At 50.8% G+C, this 17,708-nt stretch overlaps 9 protein-coding genes across 9 annotated transcripts; 4 read left to right on the top strand and 5 right to left on the bottom strand.

Moving 5' to 3' along the window:
- Nucleotides 1–349: 349 nt before the first annotated feature.
- Nucleotides 350–3,869, bottom strand: N7459_002122 (uncharacterized protein; the record flags this gene model as incomplete). Its single annotated transcript, XM_056941307.1, has 3 exons — nt 350–537; nt 594–3,033; nt 3,090–3,869. 3 exons carry the CDS (start codon nt 3,867–3,869, stop codon nt 350–352), a joined length of 3,408 nt encoding a protein of 1,135 aa, XP_056803162.1.
- A 1,061-nt stretch (nt 3,870–4,930) lies between these two features.
- Nucleotides 4,931–7,405, top strand: N7459_002121 (bifunctional aminopeptidase/epoxide hydrolase; the record flags this gene model as incomplete). Its single annotated transcript, XM_056941306.1, has 10 exons — nt 4,931–5,377; nt 5,435–5,519; nt 5,578–5,797; nt 5,856–5,973; nt 6,024–6,143; nt 6,206–6,331; nt 6,389–6,402; nt 6,452–6,680; nt 6,735–7,222; nt 7,279–7,405. 10 exons carry the CDS (start codon nt 4,931–4,933, stop codon nt 7,403–7,405), a joined length of 1,974 nt encoding a protein of 657 aa, XP_056803161.1.
- Nucleotides 7,406–7,618: 213 nt separating this feature from the next.
- Nucleotides 7,619–8,104, bottom strand: N7459_002120 (ubiquinol-cytochrome C chaperone family protein; the record flags this gene model as incomplete). Its single annotated transcript, XM_056941305.1, has 1 exon — nt 7,619–8,104. The coding sequence occupies one exon, from the start codon at nt 8,102–8,104 to the stop codon at nt 7,619–7,621; it is 486 nt and encodes a 161-aa protein (XP_056803160.1).
- A 1,197-nt stretch (nt 8,105–9,301) lies between these two features.
- Nucleotides 9,302–10,259, bottom strand: N7459_002119 (TIP41 family protein; the record flags this gene model as incomplete). The annotated part of the gene is made up of 3 exons (XM_056941304.1): nt 9,302–9,415; nt 9,474–9,864; nt 9,928–10,259. The coding sequence occupies 3 exons, from the start codon at nt 10,257–10,259 to the stop codon at nt 9,302–9,304; spliced, it is 837 nt and encodes a 278-aa protein (XP_056803159.1).
- A 303-nt stretch (nt 10,260–10,562) lies between these two features.
- On the top strand, nt 10,563–11,847 carry N7459_002118 (aurora family serine/threonine-protein kinase; the record flags this gene model as incomplete). Its single annotated transcript, XM_056941303.1, has 3 exons — nt 10,563–10,655; nt 10,712–11,668; nt 11,722–11,847. The coding sequence occupies 3 exons, from the start codon at nt 10,563–10,565 to the stop codon at nt 11,845–11,847; spliced, it is 1,176 nt and encodes a 391-aa protein (XP_056803158.1).
- Nucleotides 11,848–12,160: 313 nt separating this feature from the next.
- N7459_002117 (mitochondrial inner membrane protease ATP23) lies at nt 12,161–13,004 on the bottom strand (the record flags this gene model as incomplete). The annotated part of the gene is made up of 3 exons (XM_056941302.1): nt 12,161–12,388; nt 12,455–12,714; nt 12,776–13,004. 3 exons carry the CDS (start codon nt 13,002–13,004, stop codon nt 12,161–12,163), a joined length of 717 nt encoding a protein of 238 aa, XP_056803157.1.
- Nucleotides 13,005–13,232: 228 nt separating this feature from the next.
- Nucleotides 13,233–14,794, top strand: N7459_002116 (glutamate 5-kinase; the record flags this gene model as incomplete). The annotated part of the gene is made up of 5 exons (XM_056941301.1): nt 13,233–13,269; nt 13,335–13,522; nt 13,609–13,719; nt 13,778–13,873; nt 13,937–14,794. The coding sequence occupies 5 exons, from the start codon at nt 13,233–13,235 to the stop codon at nt 14,792–14,794; spliced, it is 1,290 nt and encodes a 429-aa protein (XP_056803156.1).
- Nucleotides 14,795–15,257: 463 nt separating this feature from the next.
- Nucleotides 15,258–16,331, bottom strand: N7459_002115 (putative beta-1,6-glucan biosynthesis protein (Knh1); the record flags this gene model as incomplete). The annotated part of the gene is made up of 4 exons (XM_056941300.1): nt 15,258–15,326; nt 15,395–15,923; nt 15,988–16,088; nt 16,149–16,331. 4 exons carry the CDS (start codon nt 16,329–16,331, stop codon nt 15,258–15,260), a joined length of 882 nt encoding a protein of 293 aa, XP_056803155.1.
- Nucleotides 16,332–16,590: 259 nt separating this feature from the next.
- Nucleotides 16,591–17,605, top strand: N7459_002114 (signal recognition particle receptor subunit beta; the record flags this gene model as incomplete). Its single annotated transcript, XM_056941299.1, has 2 exons — nt 16,591–16,803; nt 16,862–17,605. The coding sequence occupies 2 exons, from the start codon at nt 16,591–16,593 to the stop codon at nt 17,603–17,605; spliced, it is 957 nt and encodes a 318-aa protein (XP_056803154.1).
- Nucleotides 17,606–17,708: the final 103 nt, after the last annotated feature.

The raw sequence follows: 17,708 nt of genomic DNA, 5'->3' as shown, positions 1-17,708 counted from the left end.
ACGTCACGGCCTTAGGTTTGAAATCTAGTTAGTTAACAATGCTATGGGTATAAACAAGTCAAAGAGGATCAAGGAACACCGAATGGCAGGACACTTGGCAGAGGAATATGATTTACGAAGAGCGAGACAGGTGGTTCAAAAAATAGAATATTCCATCTCAGAGAATCATGTTCTTCAATTCATCATATCTCAACAAGGCGTATCATGGTATCTTTAAGACATGGCGAAGCGCAATACAGACATATACATAGACGGCAAAGAATATTTGCAGGAAGTTCAAAGGCTTGGTCCAAACCGGCTCTTTAGAGGCAGGAAGACGCAAGGAGTTCTCAAGACTTGAGAATCCCCTCTAGACTAACACCCATTCGCTACCTCGCTTGATAAACTTATCGAGCATCATGCCCACATCCGCCAGGGCGAAGCGGCACACGTAGAAGCCAAAGAACTCGGCTGCATGCCGCGTGCTGAGTTCCAGCCCAACATGGGTTGGGGATGAGTGTTTAAGCCCAGGATCCTCGACTTGTTGGGCGATTTGATCTAGACCTGTTAGCATTGATTTTGCCGGATACCCCAAAGAATAAGACAATTCATACCTATTACTTGAGCGGCATCAAAGAGACGTGCCAAAGCCCCCATATAATGAGAGTTCGGGCCAGAAAACTCAAGTTGAGTGACGTTGCGCTTGGTATGAGTGGTGGGTACAGACGTCATGGGAAGAGAATTGAGGGTCAAATGGTCCTTATTGCTTTCACGAGTACTCGGGATAGAAGATGCAGTAGTGCCAATTCCGGAGGTTTTCGCCCGCAATCGTTTCCAGGTCGGAAGATACGATTTGTTTGACGTCCCAGAGGTTCGAGAAGGGGGTGGCTCGGGATGAGAGGGGTCGTCTGGAACGGCACTCGGTCTGAACAATGGCATCGCCGTGTGAACGCCAACTTCACTGCCCAGTTTCTTAGACAATACAGCCTGGACCTGGTCGAGAACACTCTCAAGGGACTGCATTTCTTCCAAGACTGCGTCTGCATCATAGGTGTCGACTTGAGCCAGCTTAAGTAGGGCCGCGGTCAGGAGGTCGCAGTTAGACACCTTGTCCTCCACAGCCTTCAGCTTGACATTCTTCACACGCCAGACGTCCCGAGGAATAAACAGTTTTGCAGAAAGGTAACCGCCGTGAGGGTGAGCAATTGTTTGGAACAGACAACGCATGAGCCAGAACGGGCGGAGGAGGAAGGACTCTGGACATGGCTCTAGTGGGAGGGGCGCATTAGCCACCAATGAGTTTGGACGCCCCAAGGCGACGGGTGAGTGGATATTGCAGTCAAACAGGTTTAGGCCGCCAGTGGGTAGGCCGTTCTGTGTAAAGTAAGCAACAGTCGGCGTGGGCATAACAGGAACGCTCCCAGCCATTGCAGCCTTTTGGGTATTTAGGGTTGGGAATGAACCACTCCACGGGGTAGTCGGAGAGCCAGGTGCCGTATCAGTGTTTGGAACAGACACATTCCGAGTCCGAAATGATTTGGAACTTGGCTTATCCAGCCCATCAGGGGCCGAGGGGACTTTTCCCATAGGCCGAGCTGATGGAGGAAGAGGTGGGAGCACTGGCTCGTCGTCTTCGTGGGTCCGAGCTTTGGCGAGGCTGACGTGATCCGTGACCGAACCAACTGATGTATTGCGCTTCGACGGGTGTAGATCGGCTCGAAATCCCGAAGAAGAAGTTTTGAAATTATCTAGAGGTTCGTCTTTGGGTAGCGGGGGCGGCGGCCGGCTCGTCAAAGGAGTTGCGAAATGTTCCATGCCCGAGGCGTCAGAATCTGCGCGAGAGCGTGTACTTGTTTCAATTTTCAATTCCCTAGTATTCTGACCGGAAAGTCTCCGTGCTCGCACGCTTGGAACCGGAGGGGGGCCCATGGTTGGAGGAGGTGGCTTCGACAGAGAGGCTCGTTGCGGTAGACTAGGGAACCCCGAAGAGGTGGGAACGGGAGGCAATGCTGCTGACGGCGGCGAGGAGGGGAAGAGATTCCGATCTAGCCTTTGATCAGACGGAGAAATGTCAACGTTCTCCGTAAGGGTGGATAGAGTAGCCCCAGGACCGGTGATGTTGGATGCGGCTGAACTTTCCCAAGTCCTGCCGGACATGTTGCTGGAATCGGACTCCCTAGGCAGGGCAGACTTAGATTGAACTCCAAATTCAAACTCATCCATGACGTAGCCCTTGGTCATCTCCTCTAGCAGGCGTTCTTCCTCCTCTGCTTCCTCGTCCAGGTAATCGGAATCACGGCCAACAGGCTTCCCCGAAAGGTTGTCTTCTGGAACACGGAGTATTTCACGACCTCGGTTCATTGCAACCTCTGCCTCCCGCTCCGCTTCACGCACTCGTTGCTTCGCCAACTCGATATTCCGGCGAGCGTTGGCCACAATATCATCACTTTCTTCCTCCTTGTATTCCACCACGGGCTCCAGGCCCTCGTCGTATGCGGCTTCCACAGCTGCGTCAAGAGCTGCGTCAAATTCCGCTTCGGTGTCGGTACTCAGGCGACGACTCGTCCGCCGACGCAAGTATACTGAGGATGCTTTCGAATTTGCCGAAGATGGAGAGGATGCGCCCGACTCGTCGATGGTGTCTAGCCACGATGTTGTTTCATTGGTCTCATGGATGGAGGGCCCAAGGAATTGACCATTATAGGCAGCGTTATTTCCAGGACCTGTAGGGGTGGATCTGCCGGAAATTCGTGGGAGAATTGGCATTGAATGAGCCTGGTCATCGAAGTTGGTAGGTCGTAGGGACTGGCGACGGGGAGGGATTGCCTCGCTAGGCAACGATTTTGCATCTTCAAACGAGGCCTGGAGACCCAGGCTAGAATAAGCAGAGCTATGTTGGCTCGAGAGTTGAGGCCCATAATCGGCTGTAGAATGAGCTACTTCATCGTATGATCCTTGACTTGGAGGACGCTCTGGGAGAGCTTTCCTATCATTATCAGGGAGGGGGAAGTCCATACGCTGAAGCTCAGTAATCCGGATCGTATAGGTGTCGCGCTGAGAGCGATTAGCCTTCGCCAGATACCCAAATCAATCCGAGTGAATGAACCTACTATTTCCTGAAGCTTCAGTTTCTCCTCGTCTCCGCCATTGCTTCGGAGCATGACCAGCTGCAGAAGCTGACATGCATCGGTGTAAGCCTCCATGGCGCCTTCGAAATTGGCCGCATTATCGAGAAGGACCGCAGTGTTCGCTTTCTGTAGAGCCCTTGACAGCATTGCTTTCTGGGTTTGACCCTGTTTTTGGCCATCCACATCCCCTTCCTCATCCAGTGAGCCCGCTCCTTCGCTTGTACGAGCATGGTTGTGAGCTTGCGAATGAGATGCGACCCCGGGCTCATTTACCAGGGAACTTTGGAAGATCTGACTTGAGGCAGTGAATGAAAGATCAAGGTGGGAGGCTGAGTCGGTGGAAAACAACTCCGACGCCCTAAGCTCCGGGAGACTCAGTTCCGGCAGCTCGCCCAGCATTGGCCCCCGCTGTGGGCTGTGGCTCGGTAAAGACATCTTGGAGCTCCCTCGACGATGACTGGCGTGATCCGACGGGGTCCTGCTCGATGAAGTTGACTGAGACCATCGATTTAAGCTACCAAGGCCTTCTTTTATGGGGCTGGTGCTCCTCGGGCCGCCCATGGGCGTGTTCAAAGTGTTCTCCGTCACTACACCTAGCCCCGTTGGAGTGATGGCCCCAGAGGACCGCACCATTCGGTTGCGAGAGCTCGGTCGTGAAGTGCGCGACGCAGGCCGATTGGGAGGTGGTCCTGACGGGGGTTCGGACGGACGTCGGGGGTGGAACGGTCTAGTTTCATCTTCCAGGGCAGAGCGGTGTAGCATTTTCGAGAGCGGACGACAGGTAGATTGGAGTTATAGTGGTTCAGAATTCAAAGCCTACCATCGAGGACTCGCGCAGGTTCGATCGACGAGAGTAGTACCGTATTGATATCCTAAGCAGCGCTACTCGCAGATCAATCGGTAAAATGAATCGGCAGTCGTCAATCCGTCATGAGTATGGTCACTCATTCTTCGATGGGTCTTTGGAAGCAAGATTGGGGTTGATTTTCTGGGTTGATGGTCGCCTTCTTGGTTCAGCGCATCGCTTCGTTGGGAGGGGTTATCTATCGCAAGGCAATCGCAGAGTCGAAAGACATCGCTGCGTACAATTGGTCTATCGCCGGGTGAGAACTTGTCGGCGCATTTGCCGAGACGAGACTTACGAATTGCGAGAGAGTACCGGAAGAAATCCTGCACCTGAAGAGCGTGTGTGAGAGGGATTCAGGGGGAGCCGCGGTCCCACGGCGTTCAGGTTCAAGTCCCGGGTTCAGGGGTGGTCTGTGGTTCTGTGCGGGCGGTGGGAGAAGGAGAGCAAGGCCAATGCGGGGGGGGGGTTGAGAGAGAGAGAGAGAGAGAGAGAGAGAGAGAATCACGGAGGACTGATTTTTGCATCCACAGCAGAATGGAAAAGAAAAAAAGAAAAAAGGGTCAAAAAAATAAGCATTGGGAAAGGGACGCGCCAGAGGAGATCGAATGCTCCAAATAAACAACAATCAATCCCGAGTCACCAATGTCCACGATAGCTCGGCGGGGATGAGAAAAAGGGGGTGGAACGCGGTCTCGTCCTCCCTAGCGCGGCAAACACTACTGATACGCCGGCGACGATGACTATGTCAAGTCTATACATCGCACCAAGGGGAGACCGTACCACTGACTCTCTTAGGGTTGACTGTGCGATGCTAATCTTGACTCTTAGAGGTGCAGAAAAGCCCCCTCACGTTGTGTACGCGATACATAGATAAGTCCCGTCGGACTCGCCCGATCGGAGCGGAGTTCATGGTTCTTCTTATACAGGGCACACGCTTAGAGCCGGGAGGGGGAAAAAATTGCTCCCACGGAAGCAAATGAATCGCTTGGGCTCGGCCAGACGCTTTTCGTGCTCGCTTCTTTCGCCCTTTTCCACCATTGCTGCTGTCCTTGCTCCTCGAGTTCGAGTCCGAGTCGCAATCCGTACAATCCGTACAACCACGGCCATGGCCATGGCGAACCCGCGTGATCCGAACACGCTGAGCAACTACAACCATTGGCGCTCCACTCACATCACCGCCAACTTCGACATCTTATTCGAGCAGAAAAAACTCGCCGGCCATGTCATCCACAAGCTCACCTCGCTTACGGATGCCGAGTCCTGCGACATCATCCTAGACACCAGCCATCTTGACATCGGCACCATCAAAGTGGATGGCCAGCCCTCCAAGTGGGAGCTGGTGCCCTCGCTGAAGCCTTTTGGCACCCCACTCCGAATCATCCTCGAACAAGGTGTGAAACTGAACGGTACCGTCGAGGTGGATGTATGGACCTTGCAGATGCGAAGTTTCAATCAAACCAACCACTGACTCCTCAGCCAGATTGAGGTGAAGACCACCGATAAGTGCACTGCGCTCCAGTGGCTGACACCCGCGCAAACGTCCAACAAGAAACATCCGTATATGTGTAGGTTGTGATACATTCCGTTGGTACTAAAGGCTGTTACTCTAATCACCTTACCCAGTCTCTCAATGTCAGGCAATCCATGCGCGGTCGATCTTCCCTTGCCAGGATACACCGGACGTGAAAAGTACATTTGACTTCAACATCACGTCCCCACTGCCAGTAATGACCAGTGGCCTGCCCATCCGGCAGTCGTCCACGGCTTCTCGATCGGGCAACCAGCTGTACCGATTTCATCAGTCGGTTCCGATTCCCAGCTATTTGTTTGCCGTTGCAAGCGGGTATGATGTCATGAAGTTCTTATCCATACCTGTATCAACGGTGACTAACCTGTCCAAGAGATGTGTCGGAGGCCCCCATTGGCCCCCGAAGTGTGGTGGCCACCAGCCCTGACAAACTGGACGAGTGTAAATGGGAACTGGAAGCAGACACGGAGAGCTTCATCAATACCATTGAGGTAATTGTTTGTCACCGGTTCCGTAGCCCTTCATGCTAAATGAGACGCAGAAAATCGTGTACCCTTACGTCTGGGGCGAGTATAACGTTTTGATTTTACCGCCGAGTTTCCCGTACGGTGGCATGGAAAACCCGATATTTACCTTTGCCACCCCCAGCATCATCTCAAAGGTTCGCTCTGAAGATATATCATTCGACCATATCCGTCCCATAACGCTAATAGCTTGGTTCAGGACCGTGAAAACATTGATGTCATCGCGCACGAGCTTGCTCATAGCTGGAGCGGCAACCTGGTTACCAATGCCTCGTGGGAGCACTTCTGGCTGAATGAGGGCTGGACAGTGTACCTCGAAAGACGGGTGTGTAATTCCCAATCTGACTACACTACTGAGCTACTCTAACTGGCTGATGTGTAGATTCTGGCTGCAGTGTAGGTGTCTGAGTATAATCTCTTCTTGGAATTAAACTAATTACTACAGCCACGGCGAGGCGTACCGCCATTTCTCGGCCATCATTGGCTGGAAGTCGCTCACCGATTCTGTTGAGCACTTCGGCCACGACCATGAATTCACTAAGCTGGTGATCGATTTGAAGGGCAAGGATCCGGACGATGCCTTCTCCAGTATCCCCTACGAAAAGGGCTTCAATTTTCTATTCCATCTTGAAACCCTTGTTGGAAAGCCCAAGTTTGACAAATTCATCCCTCATGTATGTTGGCTTCGTTTTGGCTGGGTGGCACTCTCACTGACTTTCTGTACCCAGTATTTCACCATTTTCAAGGGTAAATCTCTCGACTCTTTTGAGTTCAAGGCAACGATCCTGGACTTTTTTAGACCCGATGCCGACGCGTCCAAGCTCTTGAACGCATTGGACTGGGACACGTGGTTCTATGCTCCCGGGATGCCCCCCAAGCCGCACTTTGATACTTCACTAGTCGATGTCGTTTACGAGCTTGCCGAAAAATGGCAGACTTTGCCCGACACCTCATTCAAGCCACAGGCAGCTGATCTCCAAGGCCTGACGGCCAATCAGATTGTTGTATTTCTGGAACAGGTCTTGCGCTGGGAACAGCCCCTCCGCCCTGAACTCTCCAAGATGATGGGTGAGACTTATGGTTTATCCAAATCTAACAACATCGAGGTGTCCAACTTGTATCTTCAAGTAGGTATGAAGGCCGGCGACGAGAGCGTTATCGAGCCGACCGCAGAGCTGCTAGGACGGATTGGAAGAATGAAATTCGTGCGGCCTTTGTAAGTTGCTCGTCTGCCATGGCTGGCCCAGCTGTCAAACTGACGCAGATCACTAGGTACCGCAATCTCCAGAAAATGAATCCTCTTGTCGCTCTTGCAACATTCGAGAAATACAAGGACTTCTATCACCCCATCTGCCGTGGGATGGTCGAAAAGGATCTCTTTGGGAAGAAGGAAAATTAGATGTTTTTTTTGCGCGACGTTTCTCACAGGCTCTCAGCACGACGAAAGACCGTCAGATAAGAAAATGCCAACTGGCCGAGGTCGAGATGTCTTATGATCAATACTTTAATACTGTACATGGCTTGACTAATCTTTGTAAACGGCTGTTTTGCCTTTATAGGCGATGCTAAGACGATAACCCAGAAAAGAACATGCCCAGGAGGGATCCGAGATTCAACTAGAGCTGTTGCTCGTTGAGTTCGACAATCCTGCCATTCTTTTATCAATTGGAGAATACGCAAAAACGCCAGAGCCTTCAGCAGCCCCATGGCCTAAAGCGAAGACCATGTCAGCCTCCTGCATCTTTGAGAGTTCTGACAGTACCCGTCGCATGTAGGCTACCACCCAGGCAACCTTGGTCCAGTCGACATCCTTTCCATCAGGGCCTGTATAGCTAGCTTTCCACAAGTTCCGCCAGACCGCAGCACCCAGCACCGCGTCACCCTTCACCAAACCTTCGTCATAGGCCGCGATTATTCCGCGCCATTGAATGAAGAGATCTTTCAGATACTTATTCCGAATGGTTCGGCTCCCGATGTCATGTAAGACGTCCATGCGATGCTCTGCATTATGCGAGAAATGATCGATTAGGTGGCGGGAGTAGGTCTGGACGCTGTCACGGGTAGGAAGAGCGCGAAGTCGGACGGTCAAAAGATACATATGTAGAAATGTGATTTGTGACCAAGTGGAGAACGTTGGGAGAAGACCAAGTTCTAGACAGGTCACACATTGATACTCTTTCAGTAAATCCAACAAGAAGCAGCCTGATAGGTTGAATCCTTCTGGGTCACGAACCTTGATACCACCAACTGTGCCCGACACCAAGGTGTTCACCCGACTCGGTCAGTGGAACGGCTACCCCCTTCTCCGATGCTTGTGGGATTGTGTAATCTGCCTGGCTGGAACAGGACTCGAAAAGCTTCTGTGTCATTCCATATGCGACATAGGTTTCGGCAGCCGCTCCTGGTCGGGTCGAAACATGTCGGGCAAGGCCACGGGAACAAGAGAGTATCGGACAATGGTGTGTTTCGAGCAACAAAAGACGAGGCGCAAGTACTGGTGAACCAAGTGAGGCCCTTGACACACTCTTGTGCTTAGCACCGGCAGTGGTTAATGACGAAAGAGAGACACGCTGGTAAAATGGTCGCTGCGCTTGATCAGTACCTTGGTGGCAGCACAAGTTTGTAGGATGAGATATACCTGAATCAATGCGAGCTGATGGTCGCAGAAACCCCACGCACGTAGCGTTGTTAATCGTGTGGTCAACATTTTCAGATGGGTAACGTTGTTGTGACTCGTCAGCGATCTTTTTTGGATATGGCGTTGTTTGCACTGTTTGCGTGGCCAATCGTGTCCGTGACAGAATAGAACGATTGCGAGGTGTATGAGTTGGAGATCATTAATTGAATTTAGTTCTGGTGGCAGATCTGCTTTAATAAAGCCAGGTCACCTTATATAACGCCACATAGCTCAAGCTCGACTGAAGTAACGACAAGGAGGTCGTTGTAACTGCACGGTCTCACTAGAATCCTGGTGGCCCAAAACCGTCATCCATAAATTTTTCATATTCGTGTTTGTCTACTTCCAGACGTGGTCCTTTTTGCAACAAGCTGCTCGAATCAATACATCAAAAGGTCCCTGACAGGGATTAAGACTGTGCGCTTGGAATCGAGTTCTATGCCTCTACTGTGGCACTTGTGTGTCACGGCTGCTTGGAGCCAGAGATTATGCTCAAGCTGCTTTGGTCATTCGATCGCCACTCGCGCTTAGGGATGCTGGAATTTTGTGAGCGTGACAGCCAATTCCTTTTCTCAAGGTCCCTAGGGGCTGCATTGTCCAAGCCGAAGGACAGAAGCTTCAATCGTTCAGGACCACTCGCTCGGACTGCTTTTCTACAAGCGGCAGCACCTCCGACAACCGATTGGCGTCTCTCATCAAAGCAGGTATATCATCCCGTGTTCCTGCTAAGATCTGTTGGCAGTCAGTGGCGGATGCTCTAGCCCACATCAACTAGACGGAGTCATCATACCTGTCTAACCTTCTCGTATTCACACTCTTTGGACTGGTATTCACGAATCACCTCTCGGGACTCAAAATCAACATAGAGTCGAGTATCCCGAATTCGAATGAGGACATTGTCTAGTCTCATGAAAAATCGTGATAGTAGAAGAAGCCTGCCCGGCATAACACGGATCTTGCAGGACAGCATGGCGATCCCGTTATCTGCAAGTTCATCTTCATAAAGAACCACATCATCAAAGAAGAGAATTGGATCAGGCTGCTTGAGGAGCTCAATGGGGATTGGCTTCATCGTTTTCTCGAATGGCGGTGCATTGGAACCAAGCGTGCCCTTATAGTCGGTGCTATAGGACCAGTCGAAAGGTTTGACCACTTCTTTGATCCCTTTGTGTGTTTTCTCCCTAAGTGCAATAATTCATCAGGCTTGGGGTAGACTAAAAAAATGGAGAACGGGGGGGTTTTACCTGCTCTTCTGCCACTCTTTGGAATATGCGACCTGTAACATCGACTGCCCAGTCTTGTCTACCAGGTTCAGTGCATCAAATGCATTGAAGCTGATGCTCCAGCCAGTCTTTTCATGTTCGATCATCACGTAATTGTCACCAAAGATCATTTCAGGTGGTGCAATTCCCAGATTCCTTGTCATTTCCTCGATTGGATCGGCCTTCAAGATGGGGAGTTTTTGCGTTGAGATTCGAAAGCCATGGAGTGAGATATCGTGTGGTCTTCTGGTTTCAGGAAAGACCGCCGCATGCCCAGTGGGCACTGCAGCTGAGGGTTTCGAGTCCATGGGCATGTTAGACCATGTCGCGTAAGAAGCGTTATCTCAAATCTAGAGCTTTGATAGCGATCGCCCCGCGGCGACGGAGAAAGAGGCGGGCCGATGCGTTGCTGTGGTGACGCACTGGGGAACGGAAGCCAAATACCTCGCGGTCTTGAGTCTCTCCATTTGCATCGACAACTGCGCCAACAGACGATGTTCTTTCAACTCTGAATCGAATTACTGGGACCCTTAGCTTTTATTTGACAGCCCGCACTTTCTCTGATTCTCTTTTCTCTCCCTCTCTTCTTTTCTCGCCCCTTCCCGCTCAATCTTACAATGGCGACTAAGACGCTAGAAGCTCGGTTTGAGCACCTGTCCGTCAAGGATGAGAAAGAGAACGGAAGCGACCGCACATATAGCAAGCAAAAGGTACTCGAAATTATTTATCCTAGAGCATTGCGATTTGTTAACCCATTTCTCTGAAGGGCTCTCTCTCGACGGCCGTATCATTATCCGGCCTTGGCTCATCCCAACTGAACAACTCGAACCGGGCTCATCTTTTGAAACTGGCACTACAAAATACCAATGAAAACAAGGTCAATGCTATGAATATTCCTGCGTCACCTGCCAAGGGCTCGCAAGGAACATTGGTCTCCCGGAACACTGACGAGAACGGGGACCAGCGTACCTCGACGTCAATGTATGAGCAGCCTACTGTGCCCAAGCAATTGCATCTCGGAATGTTTGAGATTGGGAAGCCCCTGGGCAAAGGTAAATTTGGGCGAGTCTACCTCGCTAAAGAGCGATCCTCGGGCTTTGTCTGCGCGCTCAAAGTGTTGCACAAATCCGAGCTACAGCAGGGTGGGGTGCAGAAGCAAGTTCGCCGTGAAATTGAGATTCAGAGTAATCTACGCCACCCCAATGTTCTCCGACTCTACGGTCATTTCCATGACAGCAAGCGAATCTTCTTGATCCTTGAATTTGCGGGTCGTGGAGAATTATACAAGCACCTTCGGAAAGAACACCGGTTTCCCGAGTGGAAGGCTGCCCAATACATTGCGCAGATGGCAGCGGCACTAAAGTACCTTCACAAGAAGCACGTCATGCACCGCGATATTAAGCCTGAAAATATCCTGGTCGGCATTCACGGAGAGATCAAAATCAGTGATTTCGGCTGGAGTGTCCATGCCCCCAACAACAGACGGCAAACTATGTGTGGAACCCTCGACTATCTCCCCCCTGAGATGCTGAAGCCTGGCTCTCAAGACAGCTACTATAGCGAAAAGGTGGACCTGTGGAGTCTAGGCGTCTTGACTTACGAGTTCCTGGTTGGTGAAGCGCCTTTCGAGGATACGCCTGTGATGACCCAGCGACGAATTGCCAGGGCGGATATGTCGGTGCCTTCATTTGTTAGCCCAGAGGCCAAGGATCTCATCAAGAGGGTAAGATCGAATCTTGACAATAATCATGGGTCCCATTCACTGACTCGCGATAGCTTCTCGTCCTTGACCCTGAGAAGCGGATTGCTCTGGACGATATCCAACGTCACCCTTGGATTGTCAAGCACTGCATGAAGGATACGAAGCGGAACTCCGGTTCCACCAAGGACGGTAAACCATGATGAGTTGTGTCGAGTAGCTTTTATGGCATCCTGCGTCATCCTGGCCTGCGAACAACATGGGCTTGGGCGTTAGGTTACAGTTCTTTGCATTATTTGGAGTCTGTTTTTTTTTTTTCCTTTCTGGAGTATAGCCGGCGCAGGCATTCGCGATATGGGGTCTCATGTGGGCTTTTTAATCTCGATTTTCAGCAAACGCCAATGAGATATGGTACATTCAAAAATTCTATAGTACAGGGGGGACAATGCAGATGATGTGCAGTATCGTAAAATGAAATAACAGAGGGGATGTTGGGGGGGGACTCGGGAATCATTACTATCGATATATTTCATCGAAAGGCCTGGTGTCTCGGAAACAGCTGTCCCAGACTTCATTGACAACCTGCTGGGCATGAGCCTCGTCCCTGCAATTTGGCCGCGCCCTAACAGACAGAACAGCTCGTCTGCGCACACACTCTTGATGCTGCTGGGTGAGCTTCCATTGCCCTCGTCGGAAGAACTCTCGGGCCCACCTGCATTCGCCGCTGAGAGAACTGGCTCGGATCTAGCATGGGTTAGTTGATGCTAGTAGTATAGTTTTGAGTCTTGCATCCATTTGAAATGTACCTACCTCTGTACAAGCGGCATGCCGCAAATTGCTAGTCCAGTCAACACTGAATCGCAGGTGGTCGTAGGCGTGGACCATTTCATGAGCCATTGTATCCTCCAGATGACCCTGATCTTTCATTTCATTGGCGCAGACCAATATTCCGTATTCGGGATCAAATCCACCCGCTTTCCGGTTCGTGCAACGGCGGCAATAGATATTGTGACTGTGGAGGTCGCCCCCGAGTTGTCGAATATTATCGCTTAAGAAACGAATGACGGGGCCTTTTGCGAAGAATGGTCAGCCTATTCGCAGTATATCAGGGTTCTGACACGTTCAACTCACTATATTGAAGTAGATAGTCACGCTGGTCTTCACAGCGCTTGCAATCAGCCGCTTCATTTCGGATATCGCGCGCAACCCGAAATTGTTCAATCCCCTCGGCAGACATCTTTCCCGTCAATATAGAGTAGATGTTGCGAAACTGTGTCCACGTATCATCCCCAGGGACGAACCCAGTGTCCGGCTTCCCATTTGACGGCTTCGTTGCACCGGTCGACTGAGAGTCAGACATGTTTGTCTTGATCACAGACTTCAGGAAACGCGGCCTTCCACATGAAGAATCTCCACAAGGCGGAGTTAGTTGGCAGAAAATGCGGAGTTTCCGATGGAATAATGACTCGTCAAATACTAAACCCACAGGCGCATCTGCTGGGCACAGCGGCTGTTCCCCCCCTCCTTCTTTCTTGTCGCCGTGTTGGGGAGGAGCGCTTTTGGTCTCAATTGACTAACCTTATCAACCATGGCGGGTTCAGGCTTAACTATCGTTATAAAACTCGGTGCGGGGGTATATATTTATCGATATCTCAGCACGCAGCTGGACTAACAGCTACATTCTACGCAGGGACCAGTTCTATCGTCGACGAGAAAACGCATGAACCTATTCTCTCCATTCTAACCTTGATTGTGGAGACGGTAGCAAAGTTACGGAAAGATGGTCACCGAGTCGTCCTGGTCTCGTCGGGTGCAGTGGGCGTTGGCTTGCGACGGATGGATGTCGATGAAAGACCAGCCTATCTACCTCGAATACAGGTACGACGTTTGCAATCAAGAGACAAGTTTTCTGACCTCGGGAGCCGATTTGTATCGGGGAGCAAGGCTGACATTCAGATATCTAGGCGCTTGCTGCCGTTGGCCAATGCCGGCTCATGAGTCTTTGGGACAACCTCTTTTCGCACCTTCGGGTACCGGTAGCCCAGATCCTGCTGACGAGAAATGATATCGCAGATGTAAGACGTTGCATGATAGTTGTAATTTGGACGACCTTCTGATGATCACTGAATACAGAACACTCAATACGTCAACGCCCAGAATACCTTCGAGCAGTTGTTCGATATGGGTGTGATTCCTATCGTCAACGAGAATGACACCCTGGCTGTCTCTGTAGGGTCCCTGATCCTGAAACTCATATCACAGTGGAGCGCCAAGTTAATGCCAGGCTCTTAGGAAATCAAATTCGGCGACAACGATACCTTATCTGCTATCACTGCGGCTACGGTTAAGGCTGACTACCTGTTCCTGATGACTGACGTGGATTGCCTCTACACAGCCAACCCGCGCAATAACCCCGATGCCCAGCCTATTGAGGTTGTCTCTGATATTTCAATATTGGAGGCTGATGTTTCATCTGCCGGTTCTGCTCTTGGCACAGGAGGCATGAGCACGAAAATTTCAGCTGCAAAGCTGGGAACTAGTGCCGGAGTGACTACAATCATTACCAAGAGTTCAAAACCAGGGAATATCCATGAAATTGTGAAATATCTTCAGCAACTTGAAGAGAGTCCATCGAAGTCAAACGACCCTGCGGTGGGTGAAATACCGGCCCCCCTCCATACTCGATTCCTTCCCTCTGATACCCCGATTCAATCTCGGACATTTTGGCTTCTCCATGGGCTTAATCCACACGGCACCCTATACATTGACCATGGGGCGTATGATGCTCTTCTTCACAAGGCCAGCCTTCTTCCTGCTGGTGTTCTTGGTGTCGAAGGTCATTTTGGTCAGCAGGAAGCAGTGCGCTTAGTGGTTGTGGAGCGACCGTCTCCCGATGCTTTGAACGGAGATTTCTTGCACCATGCACAGGAGCCTAAAGAGGTTGGACGTGCCATTGTGAACTATGGAAGCATTGAAATCTCGCATATCAAGGGTCATCGCAGCACACATATCGAGGCACTGCTTGGATATGCGGATAGTGAGTATGTCGCCTTGCGAGACAATATCTCATTTCACCCCGAGGACCGCCACAGCCACTCTGTGACCCCAGCATTAACGCCCGCATTGGAGGAATGGAAATCATCCAGGTAACCTGTCTAATCTTTGTGGTTAGATAGTCTGAACCAGGCCTGGGTAAAAAGTATACACAGGAGCGATTTAATGCATTATGATGAACCCGACTAGGTAGAGAAAAGTTTTGTTGAAATTCATTTCGGCCAGCAACAGCACAAACAAATCACAGACCTTTGTCATTATCAAGGCCTTAACAAGACAGCTGCCTGAAGTTTCCATGAATATGGTTTTGTAGACCGGATTTGTACCTGAATACACTAAACGGCTTGTGAAGAATAAAGCACAAAACAGATAAGTAACCAGAAGGTAAGATTTATTTGACCGGATCCAGTTATCGAATGAGCAACTATTGAGAAGGCAAAGTTAATGCAACAATGACTTCCAGTGGTATTCTCCCAACGACTAGACAAGATAGAAATGATAGGTTCAAGGAATTGACAGACACAAGGAAGCCCCGATACGTAGTATCGGGATTCATTGATCAATCCTTCCAACGCTCTAGCCACATCTGCATCCTCTTGTCCAGTGTTGGTACAGCAGCCGGGGCAGCCTGGGGCACAAATTATATGTCAGTCTGAGCTGGAGAACGGGCAGAATGAAGAATGGTAGAAGACAAACCGTGTTTTCAATGCTATGGGTCGTCCACGTTAGATAAGCAGTATCGGTATACTGGACAGTGGGAGGTCCAAGGTAGGTGGTGGCAATGGAGAAAGGAAAGGGCGGGTATTGAGGGGTGGGAGACTTGTCTGCAATAGTGGTCCCGGCCTTTTTGGGCATGGGGGCATATTTAGTCAGGCCGGTCTGCTCCCCGTACGGGATGTTATGAGCATCTACGCCCAGTCGTTTCCTTAATTCGTTCCGATCCAGTTCATTGGCAACTGTTGGGGTCGGGGATTGGAATACAGAATCTGTCGCTTCATTTCGAAGATCGCTGCTGTGGACCCCTGAATTGTAGCTTGGGGATGCACCGGCTGGATCAAGCAAGTGCGCATCATCGACCAGAGCCTGCGGAAGCGCAACAGGTTGCATGGACTTGACTGCTTCTGAAATCTCCGCAGAGAAGCTGCCCTTCATGTGGGCAAGGGTGAAATGGGAGGTGAATCCAGAAAGTGTGTCTTTGGGACTTGAAGGGATTACCCTGAGGAAGCTGATGTTACGCAGATCAACAATTGTGAGCTTGGTCAATGACATTGCTGGGGATCGGTGCATACTATGCGTTTGGATCGCTTCCGCCAATACTTGGGTCAACTCGAAACGAGACCCAGTCTCCGGGGGTGAAATGCTCGTCCGTGATCACTCGTGCCAATGACTCCTGTTTTCCACCCCGTTAGTTCCATGCCCAAAGATATTCACACAGGGTCGAGTCTCATACATATAATCCGGTAGTTTCGTCGCCAGCACAGAGCCAGAAATCATAACGTGCAGGCAGTGCTCCCTCAAATCCCCAAATCATACTCACGACATCTCGCCCATCAAAGGTGAAACCACTGATGGTCTGGGCCGAAGTAGCAGCCAACAAGGTAGAGAGAGTGGACAACAGCCGATTGAGCAACATGCTGGGTTCGGTGGGAGGTTGAAGAAGCCAGAAGGGACCCGAAGCCAAGGGAGGGAGAGAAACACGTAAATCGTGAACTCTCCCTTCCTTGGGCCAGCCCTGGTATGTCGAGTCTCATTCCACGCCCTGAGATGTCAATGATGTGCACTAAGATAAGATATAAAGTGGTCCGTGCTATCGGGGTCAGGCCACATTTGGACACTGACTAGCTAACTAGTTTGTTTCTTTCCAAACTCCCTCCTGGACCATCCCCCCCACCATGTCAAGCCAGGCTGGTTGGAATTCAGTGACGGGCATTGCCACTCTGCTCTTCGATGGCAATCTGGTTGCCATTGCAATCGCGGTACTCTTCACTTTTGGCGTGCCGGTGCTTCTGCACGTTGTCTTCTTCCGCTCGGTGGCTTCGCCGCCCTCCAGCAACTTTCTTCTTCTAGGCCCCAGCGGTGCAGGAAAGACTGCGCTCACAACTTTGGTCCGTGAAAGTCTTATGCATATACTCAGCTGATGCTTTGGCTTACCATGTTCTACAGCTCGAAGCCAAGTCCTCTCCGGCTTCCAAGAAGTCACAGCTTACCCACACTTCCCAGACATCGACACTGGTGTCCGTTAGTCTGCCTCCAACCGTCCCCACGGCTTCCAATCGCTACCGGTCGATCAATGATCCATCATTGAAGGAAGCCTCCCGGAACCCAATCAGGTACCGACTGAAAGATACCCCAGGCCATGGGAAGCTTCGCATCTCTCAAGGCATCTCGGAGCTCCAGTCCATGGCTTTTGCGAAGGACATCCACACCAAACTCCGTGGCGTGATTTTCATGGTGGATACTGCAGCACTGGTGGATGAAACGACCCTGCGAGATGCCGCCACTTACCTGCATGATGTCCTCTTGGTTCTTCAGAAGCGCGCCCTGGGCAAGGGGAAATCCTCCACAAAACGAGTAACTGAGGTGCCCGTTATGGTTGCGGCAAATAAGCAAGATCTGTTCACTGCATTGCCACCAGGCTCAGTGCGGGAGAAGTTGGAGGCCGAGATTGATCTGGTCCGGAAATCCAAGACGAAGGGCTTGATGGATGCTAGCCAGGAAACTGGGTTAGACGATGATGAAGATGTCCTGGGAAACGACAATGTACAGGATATATTCAGCTTCAAACTGCTTGAGCTGGAAACGGGGATCAAAGTTGATGTGGTTGGTGGTACCATCAAAAACGACCAACAGGAGGAATTTGGATCTGGTGTGCGTCGTTGGGAAGAGTGGATCGGCATGTGTCTGTGAACACTTCTCTGTTCTCGCTTGTTATTTGTTCGATGTGGCATGCTTTTACGAGCCTGCATATTCTTGTTGATATGTTCTTGATCTAACTTGATTGCCTGGGTAT

This window comes from Penicillium hispanicum (assembly GCF_028827665.1).
Source record: "Penicillium hispanicum strain IBT 35686 chromosome Unknown utg000002l_segment0_segment0, whole genome shotgun sequence".
Lineage (NCBI taxonomy): Eukaryota > Fungi > Ascomycota > Eurotiomycetes > Eurotiales > Aspergillaceae > Penicillium > Penicillium hispanicum.
The sequence above is the reverse complement of the archived record's forward strand: the minus strand, read 5'-3'. Positions and strand labels throughout refer to the sequence as shown.